Source organism: Mustela erminea, chromosome 11, assembly GCF_009829155.1.
Source record: "Mustela erminea isolate mMusErm1 chromosome 11, mMusErm1.Pri, whole genome shotgun sequence".
NCBI lineage: Eukaryota > Metazoa > Chordata > Mammalia > Carnivora > Mustelidae > Mustela > Mustela erminea.
In genome coordinates, this window is record NC_045624.1 from 93,411,477 (window position 1) to 93,424,998 (window position 13,522).

Consider the following 13,522-nt stretch of genomic DNA (forward strand, 5'->3'; position numbering starts at 1 on the left):
AGCTCAGGTCGTGATTCTGGGGTCCTGGGATCGAGTCCTGCATAGGGCTCTCTGCTCAGTGGGGAGCCTGCTTCCCCCATCTCTCTCTGCCTACTTGTGACCTCTGTCAAATAAAATAAAAATAAAAAATATTAATAAAAGTGGGTGCCTGTGTGGCTCAGTCGGTTAAGCAGCTGCCTTCGGCTCGGGTCATGACCCTGGAGTCCTGGGATCGAGTCCCACATCAGGCTCCCTGCTCCATGGGGAGTCTGCTTCTCGTTCTCCCTCTGCCTGCTGCTCTGCCTACTTGTGCTCTCTATCTCTCTGTCAAATAAGTAAATAAAATCTTTAAAAATAATAATTATTATAATAAAAGTAAAGCCCCAGAGCCGCAGGAGCTCTCAGTCAGTGCCGGCGGGAATGCCAGATGGGGCAGCCACTCTGCAGGGCAATTAGTGTCGGACAAAACCGCAGCCTCTTCCCGTCTGCGGCAGCTGGGCTCCTTGGTATTTACCCAAAGCAACCGAGAACTTGTGTCCGCATCGAACCCGAACACAGGTGCTGACAAACAGTGTTGGCAAAACTTGGATGCACATGATATCCTTCCGCGGCCGAGAGGGTAGCCCCTCCGCCTGTCCAGACAGGGGACTCCCAGCAGCGCGAGCGGTGGGAGGTCGTGGAGATGCCAAAGTCCGGCTCTGAGCAACAGCCCCGGTCTGAGGAGGCTCAGCCTGCGGGATCCCAAGTCTGACCTTCTGGAGAACGGGCAGGTCCGGAGACTGCAAGGATCGGCTGGGGGTGAGCAGGGGCTGGGGGGCGCCGAAAGGGCTCTGCGGTGGACACAGGCAGGGCGTTCGTCCATAGCCACAGGGAGCCCTGAGGTGCGCCCCGGGCTCTGGGTGAGAATGGCCCGTCTGCGCGGCCCATCCCTTGTCACCAGCGCCTCCCGCTGTGGGGACGTGAGTGGTGGGCGCAGGGGGAGCCTGGGGGAAAATCTCCATCTGAAGCTTCCACCCAGTCTTGCTGTACACGTGAAACTGCTCGAAAAATGTCTATTTAAAGAAATCTGCTCAAAAGTTGGTCTTTTACGTATTATTTGTAATTCCCAAATACAATTCTCACGGATCGTCATTGACTTTTTAAAACCAACCAAACGGCCCCAACAGGCGGCAGGGGAAGGACACGCAGTCCACACCGCAGGGGTCCCGGTTCGCGCAGTCGCGCGTCTGATAAAGGGTTAATACCCAGAATGTGACCAGAGCCCGACACCTCGACAGGGCACCTGGGGGTCTCAGGTGGTAAAGCGTCTGCCTTCGGCTCAGGTCATGATCCCAGGGTCCTGGGATCGAGTCCGGCGTCTGGCTCCCTGCTCAGCGGGAAGCCTGCTTCTCTGCCCCTCCCCCCAGCCTGCGCGCATTCTCTCTCTCAAATAAATAAAATCTTTAAAAAAAGAAACAAACAAACAAAGAGCAAGCAAACAATCCAATGAAAAAAATAGGCGGAGGACTTGAGCAGACGTTTCTCGGAAGAGGACACAGACGGCCGACCCCGGAGAGGATGCGCGGTGTTTGTGACCATGAGGACAATCCCAAACAAAACCACCACCTTGCCCCTCACAGCCACCAAATCAGAGAAACAAGCAGGACACAGCAGGTGCTGGCGGGACCTGGAGGACCTGGGTTGGTGGCTGTGGCCATGAGGCCACAGTGGCAGGAAACAGCATGGCGGTTCCTGACAGAATGAAACCTAGGTTAACTCTGTGGCCCAGTGAGAGCCACTCGGGGTCATGCACCCAGAAGGACCAACAGCAGGGACTCGGCCACGTTCACAGCAACCAGCGGCAGGAAGCACCCGGAGTGTGCATCCACAGGTGAACCGATGAACAAAAGAGGGCGTGTCCCTGCCGTGGGACATCATGCAGCCACAAAAAGGAAGGACACCTGCGACACTGATTTGTCCCTGGGGACGCGACGTGCCGTGAAATGAGCTGGTCACAGAAGGACACAGTCCCACCTACAGGAGGTATCCCAGAAGCTGCAGTAAGAGACAGTGGGCGGAGCAGGGGGCAGGGGTGTGGGGGAGGGGGTGGGGACTCCGTGTTGGGGGGGCACAGACGGAAAGTTCTGGAGATGGAGGGTGGGGATGGCAGCGTGAAATGAACGCGCTCCATGTGGTGGAGCTGTCCACAGCGGCTGAAGCAGCGAATGTCCTATTGTGTGTGCGGCACCAGAGCCCTCTGTCTGGTTTACTTCTGGGACCAGGTGTGCTGGCAATGAGCAGGTGACCCGGGCCCGGGAGACCAGGTGTCACCCGCCTCTAGCTCCTGCCAGCCGTGTGGCCTTGCTGAGTCTCATCTCCCTGGGGAAATTACCAACGTCCACTTCGAAGGACTGGTGGGAGAACTCCACACTGACCCCAAGAATGGCACCGGACACTCCCTAGAGCTCTGAAAGGACTCAGGCCTCAGTCCCCTGGGTTTGGTTACTGTACCTCCTTCTCTGTTGGAGGGATTCCCCACCTCGTGAGTCCCGGTGGGAGGCCGTGGGAAAGCCCCAGACCCCAGCAGCTTTCGGTGACCTGGGCCATCTGGGATCCACGCAGCAGACACCTGGCTCCGCCTCCAAAACGCAGCCCTGTCTGGAGGCTGAAGAAGCAGCTGGAGGGCCTCCCCCAGCCCTGGAGGGTCTGGTCCTCCCTGTGCCACTTGCCCGGCTCAGGATGCCCAGTCCTTGTCTGCTGCCAGCCGTCCATCTCCCCGGAGTGCCCTCTCGCCACCTCATCACCAGCAGAACGCAGGGGGCTCGGTGGTGGTGCGCCCAGGCCCAAATATCCAGTTTCCCGGATTACTGCACGGAGGGCGACCGCCTCTGGGAGGCTCAGGGGAAGCTGGGAACAGGACTAATAGGCGGCATCACTCCCAGCCTGCGATTTCCTTCTCTCCCCTTCCCTGGTCTTCCGGCAGCCCAGCCGGATGATCTGGGACATGAACTTGGGAGATACGGAGCGGGGGAGAGGCGCTATCTGGAGCCCTGAGCTGACCAGCCTGGGGACGGCAGGAGCCAAGTCCCCAGGGCCCCTGTCGTGGCCTTGTGGGCCCTATGGCTTCTCATGTAGGCTTGTGTTATTTTATTTGTACCAGCTGATACTTAATTTATTACATTTGTCTTTCTAAAAACATAAATCTAAAAACAAACACATAACTCTTTAGCTTGCAAACCATCTTAGTCTGCTTGTGAGTATAGCAGATTTGAAATTGTTCAAATACACCTTCAAATATTTCAACAGCCTTTCTAAATGTAATCTATCTGGTTTCCTTTTAAAGTCCTTATTTGGCCAAAAATAACAAAGAAAATCTCCCTTAGTATTAAATAAGATTGATGAACTTCTAAATATGTTGAACGTAAAGTTGTCTTAAATGTGAAGACACAATACATAACATTTGCAGGATTTCAATGTGCAGGTCTGAACTGGAAATTTCAATCAACTTGTAACTACACATTTGAAAATGCAGTTTGGGGTTGGGGACAGCGAGTTCCTAAAAGTGGGCACGAGGTCCTTTGGGGACGCATCCTTGCCTGCACCCCTTTGCTCACAGGCCGGGGGGACACACAGTGTGCCATCTCACAGTTCTCTTCCTCTGAACACCCTTAACCACGGGGCGCCTGGGTGGCTCAGTGGAGCGTCTGCCTTCGACTCAGGTCATGATCCCAAGGTCCCGGGATCAAGCCCCACATCAGGCGGACTCTCTGCTCAGCGGGAACCTGCTTCTCCCTCTCTCTCTGCAGCACCCCTGCTAGTGCTCACTTTCTCTCTCTGTCAAATAAATCTTTAAAAAAATAAATAAATAAGCCTCCTTAACCATGACGCAGTCCTCAGGTCCGCAAATGTCTCCTCAGTATCTGGTGGTGTCTATGCCTGCGGGGCAGCCAGAGGACCTCCGTCTCCTTTCCAGGCTCACCAGCCCAGGGAGCGGGTGCGGACAGGGGTACCTGCTGGGATGGCATTTCCCACACAGCTCCCTGACTCCGGACTTCCCGGTCAGCTCGATCCCCTGACAGCACATAGGCGCTGGGCTCTGCCCTAGACCCTCAGTGCCTAGACAAATTCCCCTGGGAGCCACTGTTGTGGGCATCCCCCCCTTGCTTTGGCCTGCTCTGAATCGAACCGTGGGGTGGTCCCTGCGGCCCCGAGTGGAGGACCCTGCCTCATTCACGGGGCCGGATGCCAACCGCCATAAAGCACACAAGTGTGTGGGGCTGGTGAAGCAGAGGTCAGGGGGCCTGGGTGGGAGCAGCTTGAGGGGCAAAGTGAGGCAGGAGTCTGGGACGTGGCAGTGCCAGCTATCCCTGCAAGCGAGTTCAGAGTGGTGGGTTGGAAGGAGGCAGGCCACACACGTAGGTCGGGCCTGGACAGACAGCAGCCTGGAGAGGACAGACAGGTCAGGGAAGAAAGCGAGGGTGCTGATGTCTCTCAGCAGCCTGTTGAGGTGGGTGGGAGTAGAGGCAAGCCGCCCATCCCTCGACCACGTCCACAGGCAGGCTAACTCTCCAAAGCTGGGAGAGCCAGCTGACACCCAGGTGGGCGCAGGCCCAGGCCCGGCCGTCGGGGGGGACTCATGGACAAGCCCACCAGGGAGACGCACCCAGAGCCAGCTCTTGTGGGCCCTTCCACTCAGCACACGGAACTGCAGGCCTCACCTGGGCATTGATTCAACACACCTTTACTGAGCTCTATTCTGAGGAGTGTTCTCAGGCACCCAACTCCAGGAGAGCTCGGGAAAGCGTCTCAGGGAGGACCCAGCACAAAGTGAGCTTTGCAGGTGGGGAACAGGGAGGCCCTGTGTAGGCAAAGGGTGAGTCCTGCAAAGCCAGGGGGGCAGTGCGGAGAAGCTCAGCTGGCAGGAGGGCCGTCCACCGACAGAACCGGAGCACAGGCCGGCTGAGACGCGGCCATGAAGGGCTGCTTCCATCTATCCTGTGTCGTTTAGCATGGGAGTTACAATTTCAGAGGATTTGAGAATGACCATTCTGGAAGTCCCTGGAAAAACTGGGGCCCAATAATCAGGCAGGGCGCTGCTGCAGAAGGCCAAGCAGGAGCTGTAGCTGTGGGAAGGCCCAGGGAGGGAGGGAAGAGGAGGAGGAGGAGGCAGCAGCGGCAGCTTGGGGAGGGAGGTGGCAGAGCTGTCTGCGAGTGGTTCATCCACGAGGAGGAATGACAGAGGGATCCATGGCAGCTCTGGAGGGAGCCGTGGGCTCGGGGGCTGGCCTAGAAGCCTCCCGGTGATCTGAGCCTCGGGAATGGGTGAGACTGACCGTGGTGGGTGTGTAAGAAGCATCACCGAGTGGAACACAGAACTGTGACTCAGGAGCAATCTGAAGGAGTTCATGGGAGAAGGCAGAACTGGAGAGACGGTTGGGGGAGCCAAGGCCTCAGGGAAGCAGTAGGAGCTGTGGGGGACACGGCTGACGCAGGGCAGTGTCGGGGAAGGGGGGCCCAGGACAAGCCCTGGGACTGTGGACTCTGAAGTCACAGGAGCAGCAGGAAGACAGACGGTCCACGGCAGTCCCTGGGCGAGAGGTACACAGGAGACGAGTCGAGTCACCCTCTTCCAGAGTGGTCTGTTTCCTTAATGTTTTCAGTAACCTGGTTTTTCTCCCATTATGTTCTCTGTGGCTCAGAGACATCTTGGGAGACCCATTTGTGCAGAACATGCTATAGGAACAAGGTTACAGAGCCGTGCTGGTGGGTTTAGAGCACCCCGGAGCTAGTGGGATCAGGGAGCTGTCTCCATCGGGTTTGCTTCAAGTGTGATTCATCCAAACAAGGCAGGACAGCCCCGCATTCCTGAGGTTCTGGGCCAGCTGATACTTTACTCAGTTAGGAAGTTGGGTTCAGCTGATAATGCTAACTCGGGACTGCCTGCCCCACCGGCTCCTCTAGCACGCTCATCTCCTTGAGTGCACACACTGCGTGCTGGTGTGAATGCAAGGGGCAGCTCCGGGACTGTGCTGACCCCGGGGATGTTTACGAGAAGGCAACACTTTACTGGGATGTGAGCGTGAGCCAGGTCCCTTCTGCATTCGCAGGGTCCTCCCTTCCCTAGGACGGGTCCCTAAGTGCTACAGGGCTCAGCGTGGAGGCCAGAGAGCCGTGCGGCGCGTTTAGGGCTGAGGGCCTGGGGCACTTTGTTTAATGCAAAAGGAAACGCACAGCTTCCTCAAGGTCACCAAGCCCCAGGGGATACGGGAGGGGGGCGACGGTTTCCAGGTCTGGCTTCGGAACACTCGCAGGCCGGTGACTCCGAGCAGCTGCTCACAGGGAGGAGCCCCACTTTGCAGCGCTGACAGCGGGGGCCGCGGGGTGGCGGGGCCGGGAAGCAGGGTCTGCCAGCCCAGCACACGCGGGCTCCGCACGCAGCTGCCGGGACAGCGCGGGACGCCCCCGGCGGGGCGCATCGAGCGGCTTCCTGGGCCGGGCGGACGACACACGAAAGGACACCGGGACTGCTGCAACTAAGCGGCCTCCGAGGACCTGACAACCCCCTTCCAGCCTCCGCACGGGGGATGGGGTCACCGTCCGCGTCAGAGCCCGGGCGTGGGGGTGGACGCCGTCTGGGGCGCGGCTCACTCCTGCTCCCTAGGTCGAAAGGGGGCAAGAACACGCGCCGCGTCTCTGCAGGTACGCGCCTGCCCGGCCCTCGCGTCCACGTCCCCCTCCCGGAGAAAGCTCGAGCGGACTCTGCAGGGTATTTTCGGAAAGTGGGGCATTTGGAGGCATTTCGTAACCTCTGAGACGGGGGCGGCGGCGCCTTCCGTGCGCTGGAGAAGGGGGCAATGCCCGGGAACACCCGACGCCCCCAGCCGCGCGCGGGGTCGCGGGGTGCAGGCCTGGGGGCACGGGCGACCTTGGCGGGCGGCGCGACCTTGAGGCCTGCGTTCGCCTCAGTTGCCCCCTCTGCGCAATGGGGACACGCCCTGGCCGCCGGGCTGCATAGGCCTGCCCGCGCCGTCGCCTCCGTCCCCCTCCCGCCCGGCGCTCCCTAGGGCTCCGCCGGCGCGCAGGGCCTCGGCCCCCCACGCCCGCACCCCGTCCCCGACCTAGTCCCCACGCCGCAGCGGCGCGACGGAGCCCGCAGGCGGGAACCTGCCTGCGCCGTCAGCGCGCACGCGCGCCCCCATCCCGCCCCTCCGGCGCCGTCTCCGCTCATAGGCCAGCCGTACCATCACTCCGGCCAGCTCGCGCTCGCGATTGGCCAGAGTCCGGGCGCGCGACCGGCCATGGGCGGGGCCCGGCGAGCTATAAAAGGGACGGCGGCGCGGCTCGTGCCGCCTTGCAGACGCCGCCGCTCCGGAGCCGTCCGCGCCGCCCAGCCATGGTCAACCCCACCGTGTTCTTCGACATCGCCGTGGACGGCGAGCCCTTGGGCCGCGTCTCCTTCGAGGTGGGCGGCCGGGGCGCGCCGCACGGGCGCGGGCGGGCGGGCGCGGGCGAACGGGGGGCGGCGGCGAGCGGGGGCGCGGGCGGACGGGCAGCCCCGGCCCGAGGAGCGCGGGCGGTGCGGCGCCATTTCCTGACGAGGGGCCATTTTGGGCGGCCGGGGGCGGCGGGGGAGGGGCGGCGGCGGACAAAGGCGGGGCGGCGGGGGACGGGCGGCGCGCACGTGCTCGGGCCGCGCGCTCGGGGTAGGCAACGCCCGCAGGCGGGGCGGCGGGGGCCCCGGGGGGCGGCCTAGGGGACAGCGGTGCGGGAGGGGGGGCGCACTGCGGAAGCGGCCCGGCCCCGCCCGGCGGAAGCGTGCGGCGCCCCCGCCTTGCGCCGACGACGCCGGCCCCGCCCGCCCAACGGTCCCCCGGCAGCTCTGCGGGCGGCGCACGGGGACGCGCCCGGCAGCCCTCCGCACGTGGCGCGGCCTCGGCCCCTCCCGGGGGCTCATCTGCTGGGGGACGTGCGGAATCCCCTCCTGGCGGCCTCCGGGGGCAGATCCCAGCCTCCCCACGCCCCGTGGTCGGGCGGGCGGGGCTTGCGGGAGGCGCCTGCACCCCTGCGGGTGGAGCTGCGGCGGGGGCCCCCGCGCGGGCACGCGGCGTCAGTTACGTGGGAAGTGGGTCCCACGCCCCGCGGGGACTCCGGGTGCAGGACGGCCCCCGGGAGCCGACGGGGTGAGGCCGCCGCGGGGGTCTGAGCGCTCCGGAGCGGGTGCTCGGAGCCGCCACGCGCGTTCGGAGTGTGAGGCCCCTGATGTTGGGGGCAGGGAAGTCTCGCGCGGGTTCCTGGCCGGTGGCGGAGTTTGGCGCGTCTGGGTCTTGTGTTGCCCATCCCGACCCCACGGGACCTCCGCCTGGCGGGAGCCGTTGGTTCTTGGGATTCGTGATAATCACCAAAGAGGCATTTTCTTGTCGTGTTTTGGAGGCCCTGAGACGGGCTGCCGAGCCGCAGACGCGCGCGGACGCTTACCACGCTCTGTTCTCTTGCAGCTGTTCGCAGACAAGGTGCCGAAGACGGCAGGTGAGTGTTCTTGGTGCGGAGCCCTGGCGTGCGGCAGGTCGCGACCCTGAGCGCCTGCGGGTGTGTCTGTGTACATGTGGGTGTGTGTGTTTTCTCGCGACAGAGAACTTCCGTGCTCTGAGCACCGGAGAGAAAGGATTCGGTTACAAAGGTTCCTGCTTTCACAGGATCATCCCGGGATTTATGTGCCAGGTACGGGCTGCGCTGCTGTGAGTCTCCCCGGAGAGCGAGCCGGTGCGTGTGTGGGAGCTGCTGCCCACTTGACCTTGCGAGTCAGCTGGAGCTGGTGTTTTCAGGGTAGAGTTTCGAAGTCTGGTGCATTTTCCGATCGCGCTGCCAGGAGTGACAGGTTTTGCTCTTGTTTACAGGGTGGGGACTTCACACGCCATAATGGCACTGGTGGCAAGTCCATCTACGGGGAGAAGTTTGATGATGAGAACTTCATCCTGAAGCACACGGGTCCTGGCATCCTGTCCATGGCCAATGCTGGACCCAACACGAATGGCTCCCAGTTCTTCATCTGCACTGCCAAGACCGAATGGTAAGGGCAGAGCACGGCGAAGAGTACCAAGGGGCGACAGACCCTCTCTTCCCCGTTTCTGTTTTCCATCTAAAGGGGTGGGGGAACGTGGGGGAGCTACAGAATTCCGTCCTGTGCTACAGAAGGCAAGATACTGGGGATGCCTGGGTGGTTCAGTGGGTTGAACGTCTGTCTCCCTTGGGCTCAGGGTCCTGGGATCAAGTACTGCCTCGGGCTCCTTGCTGGGCAGGGAGCCTGCTATACACACACACACACACCGGCATCTCTGCCTAGTTGTGATCTCTAATGAATAAAATCGTGAAAGACAGACACCGGAATGGGGAGAGGGGCGCTCAGCAGAGGAGTGAATGGCACTTCCGCAGGAGGGCTGAACGCTTCATCTCAGGATCATAAATTCAGGCCCTGTGTTGGGTGTGGAGATCACTCACAAACAAGGAAAGAGCGGTGCTTGTTGGCTCTCCAGGGCCTGTGAGCTGGGGGAGGTACTGGAGAGGCGGAAGAGGAGCACACTTCCCGCTGAGCAGGGACCCTGGGACCCTGGGACCCTGAGATGATGACTGGAGGTGCTTAACTCACTGGGCCACACGGGTGCGCTTCAGGGTCTGTTTCGAGCAGAGCATTGTTAACAGCAGTTGAGAGAACTTTCACCTTCTGAGGCTGATTCCTAGTCACTGTGGTGTTGCCATTTGTTCAGCTAAATGGATGCAGTGTTGGGTCAGTGGGCGCTGGTGCTAAAAGCTGAGTGCGCTCCCCTCCTGATGTTCTTGGATGTACTCTGTTGGGGTGTGGGGCCCCCGCTCCCTTACCTGCGCAGTGCGAGCCGCTTGGTCACTGGCCCCAGCACTGATGCCGCCTGTCGTGTTGTAGGTTGGATGGCAAGCACGTGGTCTTTGGCAAGGTCAAAGAGGGCATGAACATCGTGGAGGCCATGGAGCGCTTCGGGTCCAGGAATGGCAAGACCAGCAAGAAGATCACCATTGCTGACTGTGGACAGATCTGATCAGTCTGACTCGTGTTTTATCTTAACTACCCGACCATTCCTTCTGTAGCTCGGGAGAGCATCCCTCTACCCCTGCCTGCTCGAACTACCCCAGAATCTCCGCTCGCTGCAGTTCTGTGGGTTCCATGGTTCCTTACCCCCAGGCCTAGCTGGATCTCAGAGTTCAGTTTATGATGAAATAAAACCTAAACCACAGCTGTCTGTCCTTGTTTGAGGGGGGCGGGGGGTCCTTGCAGCAACAGGTTGGTTTGCTCCCCTGACCCAAGAAATAGCCATCACAAGGTGACCCCAGAGTATGTGGGGGCTGGGGGTCCACAGACTGTGACTTCAGCAGGAGGTGACTCTTGCTGGACCAGAGCTTTGGAGCGGGGTGGGGACTGTTACAGGAAGTGGAATCCTAACTTTTGGAGGCCTGCATTGGGATGTAAGTCTGCTGGCATTAAGGGGGTGCTAGGTTTCCCCCATTTGCTATGTGGACTATGTGCTTTATTTTTATGAGTGGGAGGGAGAGAACCAGGCTTACTGCTGAGCAGGGAGCCTGATGTAGGACTTGATCCCAGGATGCTGAAATCATGATTTGAGCCAAAGGCTGACGACCTGCCCAGCCCAGGCTCACCTATGCTGAGTCTTCTAACCGCTGGCAGCACCTGGTTCTGGATCTCCTGTGAGGCGATTGCTTTGTAGGTGCCCAGTGCCTCTGCGGGAGAGCCTGGGGAAGGTTTTTGGCTCATGTTGTGATTGTGGAGTAGCTGGATCTTCAGCTTGACTTCAGGAACAGCCTTAGGGGACAAGGTTGGCAAGCAAGGATGTTAACAAAGGAAAGTGATGGGGAAAGGTGGGCAAGAGCCCAGGAATCTGCCTGACCCATGACTTGAATCCCCACCTCTGTCAGGACTCCCAGGGCTGCCACCTTGCCATCGTGGGAACCTGATCATCCGGAGTCCCCAGGTCTGGTTGAGGCAAGGCCCTTGCCCTTCGTGAGCTGGGCTTGAGACCAAGTGGTGCAGATGTTCAGTGATAAGCTTGCTGGACAGGCAGAAGGGAGCCTGCTAAAGGTCTAGAACTACAAGCTAGGAGCACCCTCTGTGACCCGCAGCACCCCTGCCTGTAGGGGCTCTTGAGCCGGGAGCTGTTCTGAGTGGTGTGAGAATGTCTGGCTGCTCGCCAGTTCCCTCTGCACACGGTGCTGGTGTGTCTGTGGCTGTGTCATTTTCTCTTGTCCTCGGTGACTGTGGGGACACTGTCCATGTGCGTCATGTGTCCGGGAGACGTTTCATCAACCCAGTCTGCCTTGTTCTTTTGTTAACAGGTTAGTCCTCGATCATCCACACCTGGTCAGTGGTTGTGTCCATTACGGTGATACGAGGGGTGATGCCAGAGTCAGTGGAAGTCAGTCCCCACAACGGGACAATGCAGTGTCACAGTTGCTGTGTTTGTGAGGTTCAGCCCACCCTTGAGGGGAGGGGACTGCACAAGGGCACGCAGAACCAGGGTGGGGATCCTCTCAGGCCACCTTTAGAAGTTGCCCAGCATCCGTGCATTGGGAGAGCTGGGAAGGAGAGCAGCTGCCTGTCGCTCGAGGCGTGCTGGTTCCCTCGCCACAGGCAGCCGTGGTTCTAATCTCTGTCCCTGTCCATCTCCAGCACCCATGTGTCTCCCCAAAACATACTGGGCTTGGTTCTCAAAATGAGGGCAAGCTCAAACCTATGCAAAGTAAGGGTCAGTCAGTGCTCCATGATGAAGGCCCCCAGGAGAAGGCAGGGTGGGCAGGTCCGCATTGTGGTGTGGCTGCGGTGTCCCCCATACCCTGGGGAGTTGGCCAAACACGCTCCCTTGAAGGCAGGCCTCACCCAACGCCTCTCACACCTCCGAAAATGGGGCAAAATCCATACAATCTGTGGTACCTGGTCCATATTTAGGTTTTCCCCAGGGGGCTTGGGACAAGTTTGTTACGGTGGGACTCCCCTACAACTGGTGCCTTCCGCAACCCCCTTCTCCGCCTGGCCGGGACCCAGCCCAGGCCCCACATCTTGTTCTGTGTCTCCAGTCTCTTTAAATCCACAATGATCCTTCCACTTTTTTTGCATAGTGGGATTTCTCTTAAGTACTTTCTTGAGATTATAATTACACATCATAAAATTCACCCTTCTTAATAGAATAATTATTAGTGAACTTACTGACTTGGGCAATTGTCACCATAATCCATTGCCCCAGACCCCAGGAAGACCACATGCTTGGACCCATGCGCTGTCACGCTTGCTTCTGGGGTGAGGGTCGGCCAATCCCAGGACCCGGAGATCATGACCTGAAGGCAGATGCCCAGCCGACTGAGCCACCCAGGAGCCCCAGCCTGCACTTTATCATTGGCTCCCTAAGTAGCGGGGAACAGTGATGTCGGGCAGCTCCTCAATTCTGGAGCAGCCAGACATCACCTGTCCGTGTCCCTTCCTTGCATGTTCCTCTGTGAGCTAGAAGTGAAGCGGAGAATGTTCACTACTCTCAAGCTGACCCTTCTGAGCAGGAAGACCTTGTGGGTGAGGCTGTGTGCCCTCGATTTTGCCTCTGGTGGGGTGCACCTGACCTCAGGCTGTCTCCACGGTGAGGCAGTGCTGCCCGCTGGACGGCCCTACTGGAAGGGACTCTGTCCGCCTCCCGGTGAGCAGGTGGTGCGTAGGCGACACTGCCTCGGTTCCCAGGCCTCCGGTCTCACCTCGGCCTGAATCAATCATTATTCTGAAACCGTGAAAATAGAGTGAATTTCGAATCTCTCTCTTCTGATAACTAAGGACTCGTGGACTTTCACTCTCAACCTGTTAGAAACGATACCATTTGGGACGCTCACGCCATCCCCTGTCTGACATGAGCTGTCTGTCTGTGTGGCTTCGGCCTGGTGCCCCCCCGCGGTGAGCCCTCCCTGGCCCACTCCCTTGGCTGCAGTGACATCAGGGTCCATGGAGAGAAGTAGATACTTGAATCCAAGTCACCATCTAGGGGCGCCTGTGGGGCTCAGTCAGTGAAGCATCTTCCTTCAGCTCAGGTTATGATCCCAGGGTCCCGGGATGGAGTCCCGCATCAGGCTCCCTGCCTAGGGGAGAGACTGTCCCTCCCCCTCTGTTCTTCCCTGCTGCTCATTCTCTCTCTCTCTCCCAGATAAATAACTAAAATTTAAAAAAAAAAAAAAAAGATACAAAATACAAAAGTCACCACCAAAACTCAGATGGGTATATTCCTCTTTTCCACAACCCCACAGTTGCTCAGTAAGCTCCCACTCCGGGCTCACTGGACAGAAGCGCACAGCGCGGCACAGGAACGGTGGGGCTCCGGCTCTCCTCCCTCGTCCTCCCTGTCCTCCAGCTGGACTGTTTCGAAGCAAATTCCAGACACATGCACGAATGTCTTAGTACATAGTGTGTCTCCAAAAGATGTGAATTTGCATTTTTAGTATAACCATCTAAAATAATGATCCCTTAATATCATCAACTATCCAATCCCTCTCC

At 59.4% G+C, this 13,522-nt stretch overlaps 1 protein-coding gene across 1 annotated transcript; it reads left to right on the top strand.

Annotated features, from left to right (window-relative positions):
• Positions 1-7,288: 7,288 nt before the first annotated feature.
• PPIA (peptidylprolyl isomerase A) lies at positions 7,289-10,220 on the top strand. The gene is made up of 5 exons (XM_032304477.1): positions 7,289-7,420; positions 8,454-8,484; positions 8,588-8,676; positions 8,853-9,025; positions 9,893-10,220. The coding sequence occupies exons 1-5, from the start codon at positions 7,352-7,354 to the stop codon at positions 10,023-10,025; spliced, it is 495 nt and encodes a 164-aa protein (XP_032160368.1). The 5' UTR covers positions 7,289-7,351; the 3' UTR covers positions 10,026-10,220.
• The last annotated feature ends 3,302 nt before the right edge of the window (positions 10,221-13,522 follow it).